This window comes from Syngnathus acus, chromosome 15 (genome assembly GCF_901709675.1).
Source record: "Syngnathus acus chromosome 15, fSynAcu1.2, whole genome shotgun sequence".
Lineage (NCBI taxonomy): Eukaryota > Metazoa > Chordata > Actinopteri > Syngnathiformes > Syngnathidae > Syngnathus > Syngnathus acus.
In genome coordinates this window covers 9910731-9931721 of record NC_051100.1, presented here as the reverse complement: position 1 = coordinate 9931721, position 20991 = coordinate 9910731, and the positions used below count along the sequence as shown (strand labels likewise).

The following is a 20991-nucleotide window of genomic DNA, read 5'->3' as shown; positions in this document are numbered from 1 at the left end:
GCGGTATGATGTCTAGATTGTTAGGGATGTCAAATATTTGTCTGCTAATCAATGTGGGCGCGATTGTCTTGGAGAAGGTAAAATTCGTACATCTTAATTCCCACCGGTTGTCACTACTGTAATGACTAAATATAATTAAAATGAATGGATATGTTAAGAAGGACCAAACAAAAAGAGGCTCCGAACAATGAAAGTGTGCCCCCTAGTGACAAAAGATGGAGAAAATGGCCCAACACTAATGGGTGGGCTGTAGTCACTAATGATCACAAGAGAAGGCATTAGAAGGCTGATTGAACACGTTGGGGGTTACTGCAATAGCGTACTTGCACTGTTGTCTCGTCACTTTACCCATCCCCCATCCTCATGTGCCCACCTCAGTGCCTCACACAGTGAAATGACCTTTAGCGAGATCTGCCTGTGAGTGATGGATTGGAGAAACACTGCAGGCGGTGCTATCAAAATGCATTTCCAAGAGGCCAAAGCCTTTAGTTAGCATTCCAAAAAGGCAAAGGTTTGTTTTAAGCAGCATTCAGATCTCCTGTAGCGCTAATACGTCACAGCGGCAGCGTGTGACTCGAAGGTAATTGGCTAGTTCACACACTCTAAAAGTGTATTCCCTCGTTGACACTCCACCTCTTCTTAACAGCTGCCAGTTCTGATGCAAACTCATTTGATGTAGAGTCCCCAAAGACAGATGGCAGTTTTTCTGTTCCTTTGCGAGAAAAGTCACCATTCATTGATGTCCTCGAGTCCCAGCGTGAAGCAACATAAGAGAGGACCTCTCTTAAAAGAAGGATTCACTTATTCATATTTAAAGAGGTGCTAAAGGGAGGTGGCTATCAAAGATGAAACCAACGTTCAGTGTTCATTTTAACAAACATTTAATTAGTATTACCAGCCCTCCATCCATTCTTCAATCCGTGCAGCCTTCCTTCTAAATATGAGTGGTCATGGGTTAAATACAAATTTCTTTGGCTTAAAAAATGCTGATTGAGCCAATAAATCATTTGTCATCAAATTGGGACAAACCTGGGATACCCTGCTAATGATAATATTATTGATGACATCATGGCAATCTGAAAGGGTGTTTGGTAATTGCTTGAAGGCAATGACATCAACATGACATCATTGACCAGAATTGCTTTTCTGTGTTTACGATTTTGCATTTAGTCCTACGGGAGAAATCCCACCAGTTAGTGCAGTAAACACAAATTTAAGACAGGTATGAGAGTGTTTGAAGACCTGGTTCTCAGCATTTGCACAATTCATTCGATTTTTATCTGGGTACGTTCTGAACCGTTCCCTTCACAGACTGCACTTACTACGCAAATCATCAGCTGGAGGTTATTAAAGTTTGTCATAGCCTTGTTGACTTTTCAATGTCTTCTACAATAATGAAACCTGCTCGATTATTGTTTCCTCCAGTTATTTCCTCTTCCTGCGACAGTCTTCCTCCTTGGGGACAAAAGTCTATAATGTGAGTGCAGACAGACTCACCATGCTGCACCTCCCGGTGCTCCAACTCCTGTCTGAGCTGCTGCCGCTGCTCCTTCATCCTGGCTAGCTCTTGGCTGCTACCTGAGCTGAGACTGTGCAGCCGCTTGGCCAGAGCCTCCAGTCGCTCTTGCTCCTGGTACACCGCCTTCATCTCAGCCTTCAGCTCCTTGGCACTGCTGAAGTCGTTCCCTGCAGCGGTGCGCCACAGAAACACATTATTGCCGACAACTCATTAATGAGTGACTTTTACATTAATGGTGTAATTAAACGAAGCTAATGGAGCTTGTATAAGTACAGTGAAACCTTTAAGGTTGAGCACATTCCAGGACACTGGTTATACTCTGATGGGTTTGGATTTCGAATATATTTTTCCCACGGGAAATAATGGAAATACGATGAATCGGTTCCAGGGTCAAAGTATTGCCATCGTAAAACCTTTATTAACCGTGCAGGAAAGTAACACATAAAAAGGACCATTTCAATTAACACGTAATGAACGTGCAGAAAGAGTTTATAGCTGCTGAGGTGAGTGTAGCTAATTTTCCAGCATATATTTTGTTCTTTTATTATTATTGTTGAAAAAATTGCCCATAGGTATAAGCATGAATGGTTGCTTGTCTATATGTGCCCTGATATTATCTGGCGAGCAAACAACAGTTGTCCATCTCTTACCCCAAGTCAGCTGGGTTTGGCTAAACACATACAAGACAAAGCGCACAAAATATGTCTTGCGTTATGCTATAATGAATGGTTATTTTGTGCAATCTCAGAGACATATTTTTAGATTCTTGATTCTTGTAGGGCTCGGATGTAGCGCTTCTACTGTAAATTATAAAATCATGACAATGGAGGAAGGGCGGAGTCACCTGAGATGGCGGCCAGTTTGGCTTCCTGCAAAGCTAAGAGCTGAGTTTCAGTCTCACTGACTTTCCTCCTGAGGCTGCTGCCCAGCTTCTGACTCATGACCACCTTGAGAATGAAAAGAGCAGAGAGGGGAGGGGGTGTGAGGTTAGTGACAAAAAAAAAAAGCACATGAATCCCAGAGGATGCACGGTTCATTTCCAGTTCTGTCCCAATGTTCTTTTCCAACTCATTCATACAAGACGATTCGTTTGGATTCTTTTTTGGATACACGACAGAGCCTGATGTTTTACATGGATCTAACCTTTAGGAAGACAAAGACTTCTCCACCTTTCATGTGGATGTGTGCAAATGTGAAATCTCCATAAAAGATGCCGTAGTAATGTCAGAGAGGAGGGAGGCATTGAATGTCACGGGAGACGTGATACCTCAGCTCTTGCAAGCTGATGGTTACTGATAAAAACCTGTCTGGCCTCCATCAGCCCTTTAAACTTGTGTTTTTATACAGACAGCCAGATGCAATCCCCACGACAAATCTCTCATCTTTTTTGGAGCTACATTCATGGCTCAAAGGGACATGGAGCAGGATTGCCCTTCATGTTTCTTTCTTGGACCTGACACAGTTTTGCGCTACACTTTGAAAATGTTGTCAAATGGATTGGTTTTTTTGAGGCAGAGCATCTCCAAGGGAGCTTTCTTCACACAGAAATATAGAAATCTGTCAGCCTTGTATAATTCTAACTAAAGTTGGAATTGCAAGCCGCTTCCGACATAAAAGGCATTTATGTAACGAGTGATTTTAATTTCAAGACGAATTTGAAAGCGAACGACACTTCTAGTGAATTTTTTAATGAATCGTTCGTTAATTTAGGGTGTAGAAAAAAATATTTTAAGTCAAGAAAGTACCACAGTGGTGAAAGTCTATGCTGGCAAACTTTTAAAATCGTCTTCTGAGGAGCTTTTGGAGCACCACCAACCATTTATTACTGACAAGAAATTGTCTTTATTGCCCTCCCCAGCTTTTGTACTGCTCAAAAACTGCCTCTGGCCTTTTTCACATTCAAGAGATCAGTCAGTGGAAAACGCAAGCCTATGCAAAGCATGCAATGTGAAATTGCATCATACTGGCCTGATCGCCATTAAGAAGGACTCGACTTGGTATTCATGACAGGATATAGACAATGTAGCACTTAACAGAAATTAATAATAATAATAAGTTATATTTATAGTGCACTTTACATTTAAAAAAACAAACTCAAAGTGTTAACAATGGAAGTAAAAAACTTTTATCAGTAACAAAAACAGTTATGCAAGACTTTTTCTCACTACTGCCATACTTTAGTGAAATCTCTGATCTGCGGTCACCCCTTCTCGTAAATAAATAAGCAGTAAAGGGAGAGGTGCTACTGCTGCTAAATGTCAGCTCACTATTTTGGAACAAAGTTAAATCAGCATGCTGAGATTATTTATACATGAATGCAATGCATTCGTCAACCCTTCAAAATTAGAACCTTCATTGGGGCGTGACTTTTTACTACCATGACCATTTTGAACCGCACTAGTAATAGATTTGTTAGTAATGGGGCAATTGCAATTTCTCTTAGGTTTACATTGCAATGGAGTCTTATGCTTCACTCGCACAAACACATAGGTAGACCAAGCAACGGACACAGGTGAACTTTAGAGAGACTAAAAAGTTGGATCTTTTTCTTTTTTTTTGGTCACAGAAAGTATGTCATCCAGATACAATGCATTTTTAATAGGACACAAAATAAACAATTTTCCGCTTATTCTGGCCCTTCCACAAGAATCGTGGAGAGTTCACTGCTTCATCAAATAGGAATAACCACATGAATACAAACACTGACATTTAGTAGCATGCAAATGTATCAAGCTGCAGCGGATGCACGGCACATCCTTTCAATTTCAACATGCCACTCATTGAAATTCATACACAATCACTCATTTCCCCCCCACCAAAATAGTGCCTTACTTTGGCAGTAGCTTCCTTGATGGATAGATTCAATGCCTGCTCCTGTTCCTGAAGTCTACAAAAGGAAATAAAAAAAAATGTTAGTGCAAAATCAAACAATTTCTTTTTTTTTTTTTTGCATCATCTTATAGAACATTCAATCTGAAGGTTGAATAAAATGTTATAACTCAAGATGGCTGCTGACGTTCAAAACTTTCTTGAGATAATAATAAAAAGTTTCATCAGTGATCTCTCTAGACACCGAAGAGGACTTTTAAACAAAACCTTTTGAGCATTTACTTATCAAGCATGCATAACACACATTAGTGACTCATTCTTTCGAGTTCTAGGCTGACAAATATGTTTTATTGACTGACCTATTGGATAAACGTGTGAACTTATTTCAACAAATGATGTCATTAGAGTGTAAACATGCACTCAGGACCAACTAGTGATTTTTTTTTTTTTGGTTATGCAAAGTCAAATATGGTAAAACACAGCATCTGATCCGTAATAAAAGACAAAGTGGTCATATTGCGAAGAATTAATGAACCTTTTAACAAATTTGTTAAACAGTGGTAAAATGTGTCTCAACGATCAGTCTCATTTTTGCTGGAGCAAGATGAGATCTTTTACCAAACGAGAAAAATAAAACGTGATTGACATGACCTGCTCTTTTTGGCTATAAATGCAAAACGGCATCACAATCATCCTGCTGACCCAAATCACAGCACACCGAGATTTGCGGCTGAATGCCCAATCTGAGGTGGAATTTTCAATCAGTTCTGAGAATAAATGCATTCTGGCTGAGGTGAGAATATGCCAGATATCAAATTATGGTGGGTCACGCCACCGGGAAGGTGATAAGTACAATTTACATGTCTTCCTGACAAGTGGCAAGACTGAGCGGCATCCCAGAGTGCTCTCCTGTGAGCTATTACCATTAGAGATGCAAAGTAATCATTTGCATCTGAGAAAAAAACATTAACATGCAGAGCACTTTTGTGCAGGTGTTCCCTGTGATGTAAAAAATATTGTCATTCTGTAACAAACACTTCATTTGGTACACTATGCCATCCAATGACATGCAAATGTATACCAAGAGTGTCAGTAAAGTTCCAGGATTGGTGTCACATAATATGTATTTTTAAATCCAAACTTTCTGTCTTTGATGAAATCCCCCCTGGAGTCTAACCCCTCTTCTCAGCTTTCTTTGTCATGGTCTGCATGAATTGGCAGATGCAAAGGCATTTTGAGCAGGCGTCATGGTGAAATAGCTAAAGTTGTCCAAGTACAACTCTCGCCACTTCTCGCTTGTTGAACGAAGCAAGTCGCTTTTAGAAGATATGCCAATTCATCATATAGTTCACGTTGAAGGAGAAAAGTCACGGTTTGTAGTCTGGCTTTGAAATGTATCTTTTGTGACCCCTGTCCTGGAACCTTTCTGACACACCTCATGTATTGTGCAGTACTAACACTAACACTTTCTGAACTAAACTCCAGTGTAAGCCATTTCAACCTACACGTGCAACACAACACATGAAAATATAGTGTGACGCAAGGGACATGTATGGCCTGCTGTACTGTCATCGTAGCTCTCTAGCACCTTCATCAGGTAGCTAACAGGAATTGTTGCAACTGTGAGTGGTGTGGGAAACAAACTGACATTTGACTGAATTTCTGTTCTTTAGCATTGTTCAAATGTTCACATGTGCAGTTTTCCACATCCCTAACGTAGCCAAACATTTAATCTCACCTGAGCATGGAGGGAGGAGGAGAGACGGAGATCTGGATGCGGTTCTCAGACATCACAAGATCGTGAAGCGTTCGGCTCAAGTCTCTGAGCTGGGCCGAGGTGCAGCTCCTCAGCACGGAGCCCTCCAGCTCCTCAGCCTCCATTTGCTGCTCCTCTTGCTGGATCTGCTGGTCCAGACATCGACTGCGATCCTTTAGCTCTGCCAATCTCTGCTGCAGTTCCTTGATTTCCTCCTGCATTGCATGGTTTTTTTTTTTACATTCGAACCATCTGATTGCGTAAAATCTGAAATTACCTCTACTGATTGTTTCTCTTGGGTGAGACGATCTCGACGGCGCACTGAATCTGACGGCTCTCCTCCATCGTATTCTGCTCCCAACCTGGTCGACAACATAAACCAAGAGAGTGATTGGTGTCTGAATAGGCCCCTGTTTTTCCTCAATCTCCAAGTAACTCGGGGTCATCTAAAAGCAGGATGACCTCGATACACATTTAGCATTAGCGTGACATGGAGTTATTTCAAAACAGCCTCTCTTGAGAGATAAGAGAAACGCGTAACTATTGTGTTTGACCTTTAAGGTACTTTTCAGGATGTATGCAGCAGAGGCCCTGCTAGATTTCCTTCCTGTCACAAGAATTATGTTGCATAACTCTCTTTCACTGCCTGCTTTAAGAACATCCTTTTGAACGGGATGAATAAAAACAAGGTACATTTTGGACTATTTTTATTTGAAACCAATGAGTGTGGTTTGCTGTTATAAACAACTGAACACGTAACCCTTACAAGCACACAGCCAAGCTTTTTTTTTTTTCAATAAAATGGTATGCACATATGGGGCAAGTGTCAAGTCATTAATTTTTAACAAATATGGATAAATAGTTTTTATTCTATGCCCATGCATTTGCTTAGTCGGTTAAAGAACTTGAAATAAATTTAAAATTCCCACGTAAAGTTTCTGTAGAATTTCCTGAAACTTACTGAAAAATGTCTGCCACAATTACAATTACATGAAGTAGTGACTGATAAGTGTGATTCTCCACATAGCGACTTACCCTTGTGTGACTGACCTGTGCTGACCACTGTCTGTCCTGTAGAGGGCGCTCTGCACCACCTCTCTGAGCCTCTGGAGAAACAGAGCCACACTCGGCTGTCTGGATGGTAAACCCAGCTTCAGAGCTTCTCGCTCCTTGCACAGTTCCTCCAACTTTTTCCCAAATCGCTCAGCTGAAAAAACACACATATGTCCAATGTTGAGCTTGAACGATGCATTCCTGCACACTGTCGCATTGAGCAATCAAAACAATCCATCCAATTGCTATACCACTTAATCAATCAATCAATACAATAATCAATGACTTGTCCAACAAAAAAAAAAAACAGGACCTATTGAACTTTGGTGCAGGCAAACACAGGGTGTGCGCTACACTGAGATTATTATTATTATTATTTTATTTTATTTATTTTTTTGATTGATTGATATATCAATAAAACAATTAACACTTTAAAGTGCCATATCCATGAAACAAAAAAACTGAAAAAAAATACACAACAAAGAATGCTCGAAAGGGAGTAGGAGGAAGCATATTATTATTATTATTATTATTTATGATCTCAAAGCACTGCAAATAGCAACAATCTAGCCTCAAATTTGAGCACAGCACTGTATGTCCGGTGCAGTGTAACGACTTCAAACTGGTTTTAAAGGCATCCAAATAACTTTGCTCTAATCCGAATTGTTAATAGGTAAAACCGGGTGCTTTGTGAGTCACAAAGGTATCTATCTGCAGGCTGCCAAGAGCAGATGTTGGTGAAGCTATTTCAGGCATGTGGGCTGAGAAATAGGTCACAAATTAGCCCGTTCCTCCGTGCGTCTCTTAACTCTCCATGCTCCATAACTTGATTAAACAAGGCCTTCAGAGTACAATTGAATTATGTTAGATTTGTGGACACACTGGCCATGTCTTATGACAGAAACTGACCTAGTGCGCCACGAGGAGTCCTCTTAATACACACCACTGCCCTAATTTGGTTTATAAATGTCATCTCGGTCTATTTCTGTGAGTCAATAAAGTCTGTCATAGGTTCAATGTGTTTTAACTCTTTTTAGAACCAGAGACATTATGTTCTCACATTTTTTTTCTAATTATATCAAGAAATCCCCATCCTTTCTTCCTCATCTTTGATAAGCACATTTAAATATTTGGATACAGCGTGAACAGGATCTTCAGTCTGGATATTTTTTATCGCTTTAAGCCAGAACATGGTCTTTTTTTCCCCAGTGTTCCGACCTCCTTTCAGTAAATCTAATTAGATTGCAGCATGAAGAACAAATTGTACACACAAATATAAAGATAAATATGAACAAGATATTGTTTCATTCTGTCCTTACAAAACCTCAGTCTTGCACCAGTTTGCCTTACAGGCTTGCCTAAAGTATTGACTGACAAGTTCACCTGCGTCATAGTCATCGTCCACAATGGCTTTTTGTTGCAATCTCTGGAGCTTTAACATCATGGACTCGATCTGGGGACAAAACAAAATCAAGAAGCAGAATAAAATTACCAAGCGGTCTCACGGGCAATGCCCTTTGAACATTTAGCGAAGGGCCAAAAAGTTTGAAAAGGATAATGACCGGCAGATCACAGTGACATAATGAGAGCGGCCTTTAGTCATTTAGTCATTCGACAATAACGTAAGATTCTCTCGAGAGAGTTGGAAGCATTAAATTGTGGACTGTTTTATTTTATTTTCATTTTATTTTATTTATTTTATATGTTGTTATATTCACATAAAATTCAGAGTTTTCCAAAGTGTTATTGCTAATAAGTCAAAATCATATTTTCGGAAATATAGCTGTTTATGGCAAACTTCAATAAGAATGTATCTTTAAGAACCTTAGTGTGCGTCCGGTTATTTTGGAGACAGTCTTGCAGCACGTGGTCATACTTCTTCACCAAATTGTCCCAGCCTTGGTCCGAAGCAGGTGTGTTGCTCTCGTATCCCGACGTAACTGAGGATGCAGAGGCGGTGTCCGAGTCAAGTGACAGTGAAGAGGTGATTTCTGAATCCAGACATTGGAAGTCACTATTGGGCAGGTAAGAAGACACCTCCCTGCTGCCCCACATACGTTCCCCCCAAAATCGTCCGAGTGTCTCCTTTTCTTCGTGGCTGCTTGGGACAGAGTTGGATGCGACCTGGGTGGATGGTTTTGACTCAGGTTGATCAAAAAACGACAATGCTGGTTCAAATTCAGAGACGTTAGGCACTTCTGTGGCTTTAGCTTCTGGGTCATGTGTTGGTGTTGCGGGGACAGAGAGACTCCTAAGAGACTGTTGAATAAAACTGAAGCTGGAATTGAAAGACTCTCCCTGGGTAGTTGAATGGGGAAGTATTGGACTTTGGGTTAACGTGAGTTCACTGTTTGGTTGACTGAGGGCACAGTCATCGTTGGAGGGAGGAGTGACGTCATGGGAGGATTTGTCAGGTTGTGCAATTTTCATTGGAGACATTTTGACAGCAGACGATTGACTCATCCCTTTAGTTTGACATCCACTTTTGCCATTCCTTATGCAAATTGCTTCGTCTTCTCTGTCCTCATCCTCCACGTCTTCCGGATCATCGCTGGTGCTTGTTGGTCTGGATTGCTCCCCTCTCATGTAACCAGGCCTCCGGTGGAGCCTCTTACGGCCGACGCTGCCAGCTGTCCCTGAGGCTCTGCCACCTGTCGATACACAGATTAACCATTAAGCTGGACAACACGGTCAAAAGAAAGAGAACGAGCGGCTCAGCGAAAACATCCAGGACACGCTATGCCCGGAAGATTAATCAAGAATGTGAATTCACATCATTGTTAAAACGAAGGGAGATTTTATGCTCATTGATGGGGCCCTTAACTTCAGTCAAGCTTCATGTTTGAAAATAACACACAGCCAGATGTGTGAGAGTTCCCAGGGTTCTGGTCCAGCTGTTGGGAAATACCAAAAACATACAGTCATCTTAAGTTAAGCCACGCCCACCCAGAGAGCTGGGGTGTTTCAATGTGTTGTTGTTTTTTAAAGCAAAAGAACAGAACAGAAGAAAGCTTCTCACACTCTTTGCCTTCTGTGCAGAATACAGAACAATACATGGACAGGACTAAGTAAGGCACACCTCTTATAAGTTGTTGAGTCATTACGCATGGCTTGGTTCTTAACAACAGGAACGTTTTGGGGGTGTTTTTTTTTTTTGTTTATGGAAGGTAAAGTAAGGTGGATGCGTCTGGTGTGGAAGAATTTCAATGACCCAGATGTCATTCCAATGATACACTTCTGGGTAGAACTAGAACATAGATTTTTACCTATCAGGGACCTTTAAATCGAGATACACTATTGAAGATCACTCAGAATCATGAACGTTTGTGTCACGTCTCGTCCCCAGCCGTTCCACTATGTGTCTGTTGTCATGGTTTCTGTCTGTGTGCTCGCCCCTCCCCTCCTGTGTGCCCATGATTAGTTTGCTTATTCTCACCTGCCTCTTGTTACCTGTCGTGTATATAAGTCCTGTCTGCCCCTCACGCCCCGTCCGATCATTGTTGTCTTGATGTCTTTCTGGTTCCTGTCATGTCCTGCTGTCTTCATGTTTCACGTCCCGGTCAGTCAAGTTATTGTTTGTTAGGTCATGTCAGTTTGCCTTTTGAGTTCCGTTCAATAAACCCTGGTCCAAGCTGCATTTGGTCGACCTGCTCCATTCCGATCCGTGACAGTTTGTATATTAAATACATTGAGACAATGTATTATTTTGCATTTATGCATGTAAATTGTTCATATTTCTAATAGCATTTTTTTCTCATACATCTCGTTGGGAACGCCATGGTCCTGTGGCCCTCATTAGGACTGATGGAGCCCTGATGGTGTTTCCCACCTTTCTTCCTCCACCATTTAGGTTGTCAAAGAACTGAATACATGGGAAATAGCATGGTTTGTGTAAGCGTGGCCTTGATGATGAATAGTGATTTGTCCTGACACCTGCTCCGCATGATTATACATGTCATGTGTAGGATTCAGCGACAAACACAATCTTAAATGGCGAGAATCAACGGGCTCTTTGTGTGCAGCTGCACTGCTCGCTTTTATTTCAGACTTCTCTACCCGGTGCCCACTCTCGCACATTCTATAGACATGAAGGGACACACACACACACTGGCAGACTTTTGTGCTGAATACAGAGGAGGCATTCTGTCATTGCAAAATCCTGATTGAAATCTCAACTATAATGTATATTTCTAGAGCGGAATTTAAAGTGATATATGGCATTTATATTATGCACAATGACTGAAACTAAAATGACTACGATCATTTATAGAACAACCACTGCACAACCCTGTGACACCCCCATGATGTCACTCCTCAACCATGCCCATGTGACTTTTGGGAGCACGGGCAAGAGGAAGCAGCACTTAGGGGAGAGTTGGGATATCACACTGAAATCGGAGCACAAGTAAAAGCCTTTGCTTCCATTGTCCTCTCTGTCCAGTGGGACCTCAAATTAAAGCTCAGGTTACTGCGTCTTTGTAAACGTGGCCACTGTTCTAGAATCATTTACACAATTCTACACTTTGTTCTCAGGTACAACTAGCTACCATCTGTCGTGTTATTATATACATTGCTGTTTGTAGTCAAGAAAAAGTAGCCGGAGTGTAGGAAAAAGGGAAGGTCTTTTTACCACTGCAACATAGTCATACTTCGATTACACAAAGAAGGTTCTTCCCAGTAAAGGGAAGGAAATGCCTCAGGCATATTGTGTGTTGAACTTCTTCGCTAAAGCCTTTCCGATGTATGACGTTCCCTGTTTCCTGCCAGGATTTGAGCTAAAATAGTCTGCAAGGAATCCCGATGGATAAGTGAAAAAGGAAGACACACGTCACAAGTTACTTTCACATTAGTCTGAGTGTAAGTGATTCCAGGCTCGGGAAAAAAATGGGACCAAAATATTCGTTAATCACTGTATTTCAGACAAATGGGGCCTGGTTATTTACCTTTGGAGATAAAAGAGGCCAACTTTGCAGGCCTCAAGTTAAACACTATGTCCCATTGGTTGTTGAAAGTGCTTTAACGAAAGAGAGAAGGAATGCAGAGGCTCTGGTAAAAACACAGTCGTTTAAGGAACAAGCTCAGCAAGACAAACATCAGCAAATCTTCAAATCCACATGTCAGCAGGCTCCTGAGAAGCAGTGTGCCTCCGCAGATGTGCAACACCACACCACTTGTGACCCCCATACTGTCGAACACTGTCGCCTGTCCAACTATCGTAGCGTGTGATGAGGCATTCCACTACAAAATCAGCTCCCCACTTCCTGTATGATCACATGAGGATTGCAATTTATCTGGTTTTGAGTATAATAGGCAGACAAAGCACACAAGTACACAAACGAACATGTTTTCTATTTGTTTTCATCTTATACTTGAATGTTCACATGCCATTCTCACAGATATAGGGAAAAGTTTAGTTTAACAATAAAATAATAAAATAAAGTGGTTCGATCACATTGTATTGTATGACTTAATTTAACTTATGTTAAAGGAGTTAAATATTGTGTGACTGAAATTGTTGAATAGATAACATTTTTGATTGGGCTTGACCAGAGCTAATAGGAAAAATGTGAATAGTGCTGTAAATAAAACGACACAATACAGTAGTAGTCCATTTCTTTCCTTCAACATACACAAACGTTTATAGATGATTTGATGATAGTGACGCTGCCTTTTCCAAGACTAAAACTGTTCAAGTATCTTTCAAAAGTCAAGGGTCAAATCCATATAAGCATGGCATTGCACAATTTAATATACAATAAGACTGGTCCACATTTTCTTCTATTTTTTTTTTATTTAATAAACTTTTATAGGTCATTTTTTGTGCTGATTATAATCAGCCCTTGTTTTTTCTGTAGAACATTGGGTTTTTAATAATAATAATAATAATAAAAGTAATGTATGTGAGATAGTAAGATATCTATCAATATTTATTAATTAAGGTTTAGGCTCAGCAACAGGAAGATTTTTTTATATATAGCTATAACTAACAATGCATGGTAAAATCCATCTTGCCCAAAGCAGGTCAAAGTTAAAAAAAAAAAAGATGTATTCAAGAAAAAAAAAGACGTTTTTTTAAATCAATGTCTAAAATACATTGATAGACGCATCCATCTCTGATTAAAATGTGCTGTTGACCAGTCTAATGTAATTTAGTTTTATATATTTACTTAATGTTCACTTTGGGGTTTTTTTTGTTATAAGTGAGAACAATTTGCACCATTGCCACAGATTTCAGCAAGAAATTTGGGAGAAAGTAATGAATGCACTTTTTTTGTTTTTGCTTTATGTGGGCCATATAAATTGATGTGGCAGGTCGAATCAGGGCCCAGACCTTGAGATGACACCTGTGAGCAAACCACTGAGCCTCTCCATATGGAACATCCATCATGCTTGTCTTGTCCTCAAGCCTATCCCAAACCACTTGTGGCAATAAGTGGGGTACTATGGCACATCCTGGACTGGCGCCCAGTCAATCGCAGACATCGCAGAAAAATATCCATTCACAATCACGTTCATATATGTGGACAACTCAATCTAGCATCATGCATGTTTTTAATGTTAGTGGAAACCGGCAAAACACACGCACACAATATTCCAACCACGAACCTCAGAACTACGGGTCACATGGGCAAACCACTAGTCCACTATGCCACTCCTTACTGTATTTTAGCAGTGCTGTTAACGTTTAAACATATGATCATAATAAATTATCTTTTTTACCTTCCATACGTCCTTGGCTGTGGCGATGCAGAGAGTTGCCGTGGCATTTCAGGCCCAACAATCCAGCAAACATGTCTCCATGAAGAAAAGGACGAAGAAGCTGATGGTCCAACGATGTGACGTTCAGCAACTACGCGATGACACGGAGCATGACTGAGCTCACTTCCGCTGTGGAAAAGTCAAGAGACTTCTTTGTTTAAAAACTTACAGTACAACTAAGTAACTTTTTAACGCTGCAAGTTGGTCCTTGGTAAACATTTCTGCAATCTAAAAGTTTGGTGGGATTTCTGACGCAAACGAGTCCTCCGGTTGCGTGTGAGCAGCAATCAGTGCAAAAAAAAAAAAAAAAGATCTAATAAAGAATGGCAATGAAATATCCGACACGGGATAGACAGATGACGAATTGGACGAGTTTTGGCTGATTGTCAATCATGCGGATCATTGCTCAGTCGATGGGCGAGCGGTCCGTTAGTCGATGCCCTGTGTCGTGTTGGAGCTCCTACGCGGTGAGGAATTTGACTCCAGCCTCCTTCAGACCGCCTCAATTCCCCAGTAAGCATCCTATGAATGTTTGGAAACACACCACCACCACATTTCACGCCGCCGCTCTGCACACACACACGCGCGCGCGCCTCACACGCAAAATAACATGATGCATGTAATATTTATAATTTATAATTATTGCGAGGAATCGTTAACATGATCAGTGCATTCACATAAATAAATATAATTTCTTACTAATACCATATAAAGGTAATTTGAGAGTGAGGAGATCTGTCATTTGTCTCCACCGCTTTGAAATGAGCCAGATGTGGTGGCTTGGGCATCTGTATGGTTAGAATGCCACCTGATGAGTTCCGGGCCCTGGGGACGACCCAGTCCACGCTGGATCGATTATGTCTCCCAGCTGGCCTGGGAACACCTTGGGACTTCCCCAGTAGACACTGTGGATAAGAAGATGTGTCCCAGTGCCAATAAAATGCACTGCCTTGCATGTAGCCAGATCACCTGCTTTGGAGATTAGAAGCACTTAATGTCCTTTGGCAAGCAAAGGAGCTAACTGCTTATTTAGAGGACGCCTCATGACCTGAGAGGTTATCAAGTTTAAGTACTCCAAAACAGAAGACAGCATTAACAAATAGCCATATCAGAAAAATGATGACATGCATGCTGTATGGATAGACCTCCCATTGAAATGTAAGCCTAACAATTTATTAGAGAAAAACAATTTCTTGGTTTTGATTTATGATAATGCGATTTTGACTCTGAGAGAAAGGTTTTCAAACAACTCTGTTTACTTGATATATCTGCTAGTGAGAGTTGTGTGTGCCTTATTCTCTCTCATGCAGAATTTCCACGCGTAATGACTAAAATAATTATTTTACAGGAACACAAAGTACTGATATTTACCAGCAGATGGCAGACTTAACCTTTTATTCACGCCACCAAACGCGCACACCCAACAGGGCGAAATAATACATGCACAACTGGATAAGACCAAATCGCCAATCAACACAAATCTTAATTTATACCAAGTTCTTCCTTAACTTATGCAAGTTTTTAAACGATCTGCAAACATGTGCTACTCTGACTCATAGAATATAGAGTCACAGCTGTATGCACACGAGTGATACGTGTCTCGTGAGTAATGAGATAAGGAAGAGGGTGGAGGGGAGGCCAAAATACAGGGGTTGCTTGACGTACGTATGTGCGTACGTGTACATCAGGTGGCTGCCGGAGAATGGGCCTGAACAAAGGTCACATGCTCTACCTTAGATTATCTGTGTGTGATAGGGGAAGGGGAGGGCTGAGAGTGAAATAGAATAAACACACGTTATCAAAGAAGCCTCAAGTCTTGAAAGCATGACAAAGTTGCTGCAGAACTTTCATCCGTATAAAATGTCTGCAGTGGTTAGATCTATCGAGGAAAAAAAAAACATTGTTTATTATTGCAACAATAGTTTATTGTAGTATGAAAAAGTAAACCATGTTGTTAAACATATGAAAGGCAATTACGATAAGGGTGTAAAGGACTTTTTTAGACCACAGCTTCTTCTGAGTCCATGTGAGCATTTCGGCTGGAGAAGACGTCGGCCAGCATATGTTTGGGGATCTCAGAACCGCGGACTCGCAGGGTGTAACAGGCGTCCTCTACTTTGCCGAGACTCTGACGGAGAGTGTGCAGCTTCTTGGACACCTCATAAGGGCCCGTGTTTCCGATGTAGGAGAAACCGTCATGGATCTGGCGCAGGAACTGGCTGAGCTGGAAGGGCGTGTCGATGTCACCGTTGCCCACGCTACTGATGCACAGGCGCATCAGCTCTCCCGTCAGGTCGGCCACTCCCAGCAGGTAGTCTGCCGGCATCACCTGGAAAGTCGTGACCCGAGGTTCCGATGACAGCGTGTCGGCAGAGCCCTGAGGGAGCACAAGGGAGCAGTTACTAAGTAAAGTAAATAACCAATATTCAGCACCTTTGACTGTTTTCACATTATTTGATTATGTACATCGAGATTTTACCTTTGATAATGACACTATCACAATGTGACAATTCTGTAAAAACGACGTACTATAATTCACTTGGGAAACATCACACACTTATTCAATAATGTAAGCTTGCATTAACAGCAGCAATAAACAGCAACCAAGACAATATTGATGGGTTCGACAGCCGTTAGCATCGGCTAACAGTGAACGGAGAACGAATGCTATACATGGCAGAGTAGAGATTGTTTTTACAATCTGTATTGTAAATGGGATTTGTTTCCCAACCATGTGGACCGCTTCCAAGTAATACCAGCATCTGATAGGTCACGTGAATTTCTGTACATCACACTTTTCCCTCTATGGCAAATGAAAGTATGAAACTAAGATATTGTAACAGCTTGTAACTTTGCTCATGTCACATGAAGTTTGGGGGAAACTTTCAGTTATTATAGTGTATATACAAACATAGGCAAACAAGCAATCCTCCTTTGCACTTTGCACTTTGCATTTGGCGGCAGTCATAATAAAGCTATATGTTCCACACCCGGTTAGATTTGCATTTGTAAAAGATTAGAAAATAACTTTTACCACGCACAGTTCTACTTTTTTGTTTCCACAATAAGCTACACGTACAAGAGAATACAAAAACGGCTAATCGTATTGTTGGAACAAAAAGAAAAAAGAAAGTGAAACATAGAACCCAAAATACTGCTAGCTTGTGCAATGACAAAATCTGCAGAATGAAAAATAATATCCACAATCCTACTCAGCGTTTGATCGCCTTTAACTTTGAGGTTGCATCATAGTCATTACATCACGTTTCTGGCATGATGAGGGTCCATGCTTCAGCGGAACTGAATACTAAAGTTCTGATGCCGCAACTGGTTAAAAGTAAAGGGGAATTTTTTTTTTTTTTTACATTTTCACATTCTACAGTCCATACTTCATGGCAATTTAAGAATTAGTAGAATAAATAAGAATAAACTGACCTATACCCAATATTTAGGTAAGAACAAGTAGGACGTAAATGGCATGCATGGTCATACATTTAAATGTACAACATTTCAAACTTAGAAATCTACCTCATCTCCTTTCATGAACACTAGACTGGCGTTGATCTCCTCCAGACTGATGAGGCTGCGATGACGGATGTAGTGTTGGAAGGAGGCGGCCTCCACATATTCCTGGATTCCTGAAAGCATGAAACCCACATTAAAATAAATCACTCACACCGAGCAATATGGAGCTTTTGGGGTGACATTTCAGGATCGATCTATAAGGGTTCAACTGTTGAACGTTTCACTACTCTTTGAACAAACGTCTGTTCATGAAGGGTGAGAGCTGACCGGCAACCATCAAACAGGATGTGGTCAGAGGGAAGTGACCACTGAGGTTAGTTTCATCACCGGGTTGCAACAGAGATAAACTGGAAGAATCACAGAAAGGCATAAAAACGGATGTCCTTGGTAAGGATTGCACTGTCCAGTACTACATTTTAGACTCATCCATAAATTTCACCCGAAAGTTGATTTTCCCAAACTGTGACCATATGCAATGCTGTCATACACAAAACAGAATACAGACGTTTAAAAAAGAAAAAAAAATAGGGCAGAATGCATATCTAGCCGAGTGTGCGTAAACACTAGAGGCTATCTGCAGCGTATAGATCAGATGCAGATAGTGATTCAAACCTGTTTCCTGCAACAGTCTTTTGATTTGAACAACAGTAGCCATTTTTTGTGGCAGGCTAAGATGACCCCTCATTTGTTTTCTGGCCCTGTGTAAACAACAATCAAATAATCACAGGACGGAAGACTTTGTGTCTGAAGTTTACTTTTGGAGCGGCAATTGAACTTCAAAAGGGCCTGCTATCTCGCTGAGGCTAACCACGGAAAGCTACGCGCGGCTGTGCTTCATCTTTACTCTGCTTTCACTGGGTGGCAGACAGACTCGCAGAAATTTGTTGTCTTTGTTTTGACATTTCGCAGATTCCATTTACGGGGATGATTCATGTAGAGGTCCTTGTTTACATGGAGTACAGGTTTGCCAGTTTAATAGGGGGGGGGGGAAGAAAATATAATATATATTTCCTGTTATGCACTTTATTAAAAAATTTATTAACATTTATTTGGGCTGGTTTTTCATCAGCGCTACTTAGCATTTCCGAACCAGATGATAAAAATGCTATTTTAATTATAGACAAAATATGTGCTCTTAATATAGGTCATTTTTTTATCATTTAATTTTCAATGCATGTATAAAAGATCCATTACTCAAGAGCAAAACTTTTGCAGCAACCATAGCATTCAAGTGAACTCATTTCAGTATGCTGAGCGCCGGCCACGCTACAGTGCACTTCCACTTGGTTATGCAAATCTTCAGTTTGAGATTTTATCAAAGTGAAACGTTGAACCTGTTATCAGCAGTAATTAGGTTCAGATTCTGTCCTCAATATCATTAATGGCCTTTTCTGTGACAAAATAAGTGAAGCCAGTACATAAGCCTGGAGACTCCTTGTGCAGATTAGCTGCAAAGCCTTTACCGTGAGCTCTAATAAAGATGATAAAATTTCAGAGAGGAAAAGAGTCTAATTGCTGGGAACTGCCACCGGTCACGTCGCAGAGGATGCCGCATTGATTCAAGAATGGGTACAATCTGAAAATGACTTCCCTCCCCCCCTAGCGAGCTAGATAACAGCTCGCCATCACATGAGTTTGTCTCCAAACTTTGCAGACATTTTGGCTACACTTACAAGAACGGATAGTGATGCAAGAAGAGGAAAAACAACGTTATCAGAGGGTGTTCCTGTTAATGCAGCCCTGCACCAAGGTCACGTTCTCACACAAACATTTCGCCATCAATTTAAAGCACAGGAGGAGATACTGGCATGCACAACACTTTACAAAAGTTTGCCTAAGGTGTCTTGGTTAGTTATCTAAAATTAGTTTACTCTGTTGATCCAAAAACTCACCTGCGGTAAACGCTCTATGAAACTGATAGATGTCTTCTCCTCGAAGCTCTTCTGCAATCTGACCGATTTTCTCCCTCACACCACACAGTTTCCCATCTGCCTCATTCAAAATGGGCTCTGCATCTGGAACACTTCCAACCCAAAAAAAGAAACGAAAAGAGCACAGTTGGACCAGAACTTCTGCAGTTCATCTCAGAAGTAAACATTTGGGCCTTGTGTATGACTGTTTTGTTTCTACTCGATTTCCACGTGAACAATGAAGTGAGAAGGAGATGGTAAAGGAAATCCTACGTGTGATTAAAAAAAAAAAACTCAAATCTTACCAACCTAAATGTATTTCTGTTGATAGAAATACAAAAACACTGTGTGTCAGATTTGAAATAAAACAATACTTAATTCATGAATACTGTCGCCATTAAAACACTTTTAATTTCACATACTCGTCGTGTTAGTGCATACCTTGTCACTCTGTGTAAAAGAAAAATTGTCCTCTTGCTCTCAATGGTGACATCTCGACTGAGCTTAACAAGACGCTCGTATTTGTCGTGCTTGGTGTCAAGTTCCATCTGGAAGACTTTAAATGAAATGTGTGTAAATTAATAGTTTAGAAATGATAATATCCAACCAGGTGAGAAGTGGCATTTCCAAAGAGTGTACCTTTGAAGGCTGCAATGACTGGTGAAGACAAATTGGCACTTGTCTCACACTGCTGAGCCACATTTCCATTTTTCTGTGGATGTCCTTCACCTGCAGAAAATAAATAAATAAAGCTTCTTCTTCTTCTTTTTACAGCTATCTAATCTAATAAGCACCCGACATGATGCATAGTTCTGCAAATTACATAATCTCGCCGTTACCCTAACCCACTCCAAAACAATAATGCCCGTGACATATTAATTACATTGTAATACAGTATTTAGTTAAAGCAATGCACAAGTATAGCTGTGCCATCAGTTTAAATGAGACATTCTAACAAAAGGAACAATTTTCCTGAGCCGATTGGAAAATAACAACCAGTCGGATTCATAAACAAACATGGCTGTTAACGTAGAACCTCGAAGCTACATGTGCAGCTGACATTTTCAGACCAAAATGACCCGAGTTATGATTAGTCGCAAAGTTTGAACTTACCTCCTCGCTTATTCATACCTTCAACGTTATCCTAAAGTACAAGTGAGGCAAAAATTTGATTGTTTTTGACGACTGCTTGAAACGTGCTCTCAATAAGCACGCAGCTTCACTTGATGAAGCTTAGTAAAATAGTTCGTCAAGGATCAGGTTGTCTTTAAAATACAGAATTACCTGCGCATTTAAAGGAAGGTATGATAAATGTGCAGTGATTCCACGCGAAATAATTTCTAGTTATGTAGATTTCTTTTCAGGCAGTCGGGCTGTCTCGTCATTATGGGTCTTCATGATGTTTTCTGCGTAACATGAAATGCAGGAAGCGGTGCATTATGGAATATGTAGTCTTTTAGAAAGGTATGCCAGTGGTTCTTAACCTTTTTCCTTGTTCGCACCCCATTCAATTCACCAACCACTTCTCGCACCCCTAACCCTAAATAATTGTGTGAAGGCGATGGCCTTCACACATATGTTATTCTACACCATTCTCTATTATTATTATTATTATTATTATTCTCTTTTATTCTCCACAC

At 40.7% G+C, this 20991-nt stretch overlaps 2 protein-coding genes across 9 annotated transcripts in view; both read right to left on the bottom strand.

Moving 5' to 3' along the window:
• Positions 1-14449, bottom strand: part of disc1 (DISC1 scaffold protein) — a 33530-nt gene extending 19081 nt beyond the window's left edge. For 2 of the 5 annotated variants that reach the window (XM_037271364.1, XM_037271367.1), the window contains exons 1-9: positions 13878-14449; positions 8982-9808; positions 8541-8610; positions 7140-7311; positions 6382-6466; positions 6087-6319; positions 4352-4406; positions 2364-2466; positions 1498-1686 (exon numbers count right to left, since the gene is read on the bottom strand). In XM_037271364.1, coding sequence (XP_037127259.1) covers positions 1498-1686; positions 2364-2466; positions 4352-4406; positions 6087-6319; positions 6382-6466; positions 7140-7311; positions 8541-8610; positions 8982-9808; positions 13878-13950 — 1807 coding nt within the window. In that variant the 5' untranslated portion in view covers positions 13951-14449. The remainder of the gene's footprint in view (positions 1-1497; positions 1687-2363; positions 2467-4351; positions 4407-6086; positions 6320-6381; positions 6467-7139; positions 7312-8540; positions 8611-8981; positions 9809-13877) is intronic. The other 3 variants (XM_037271368.1, XM_037271369.1, XM_037271365.1) reach the window with 2 other exon arrangements.
• Positions 14450-15277: 828 nt separating this feature from the next.
• Positions 15278-20765, bottom strand: tsnax (translin-associated factor X). Of its 4 annotated transcripts, none has more exons than XM_037272374.1 (7): positions 20465-20765; positions 19991-20080; positions 19793-19907; positions 19334-19464; positions 17445-17554; positions 15894-16293; positions 15278-15795 (listed from the first exon to the last, which is right to left on the bottom strand). In XM_037272374.1, exons 1-6 carry the CDS (start codon positions 20478-20480, stop codon positions 15916-15918), a joined length of 840 nt encoding a protein of 279 aa, XP_037128269.1. In that variant the 5' UTR covers positions 20481-20765; the 3' UTR covers positions 15278-15795; positions 15894-15915. The 4 variants fall into 4 exon arrangements, with proteins under 4 accessions (XP_037128269.1, XP_037128270.1, XP_037128268.1 ...); XM_037272375.1 differs by lacking the exon at positions 15278-15795 and having other exon boundaries at positions 15820-16293; positions 20465-20495; positions 20636-20765; XM_037272373.1 differs by lacking the exon at positions 15278-15795 and having other exon boundaries at positions 15820-16293.
• Positions 20766-20991: the final 226 nt, after the last annotated feature.

Excerpts from the sequence above, each read along its gene's own strand:
- tsnax (XM_037272374.1), bottom strand. Across the intron at positions 19,465-19,792 it reads CTTTTACACAGAGTGACAAG|TGTTCCAGATGCAGAGCCCA; the intron begins GTATGCACTAAC and ends TTGGGTTGGAAG. Across the intron at positions 16,294-17,444 it reads TGTTCATGAAAGGAGATGAG|GGCTCTGCCGACACGCTGTC; the intron begins GTAGATTTCTAA and ends GTGCTCCCTCAG.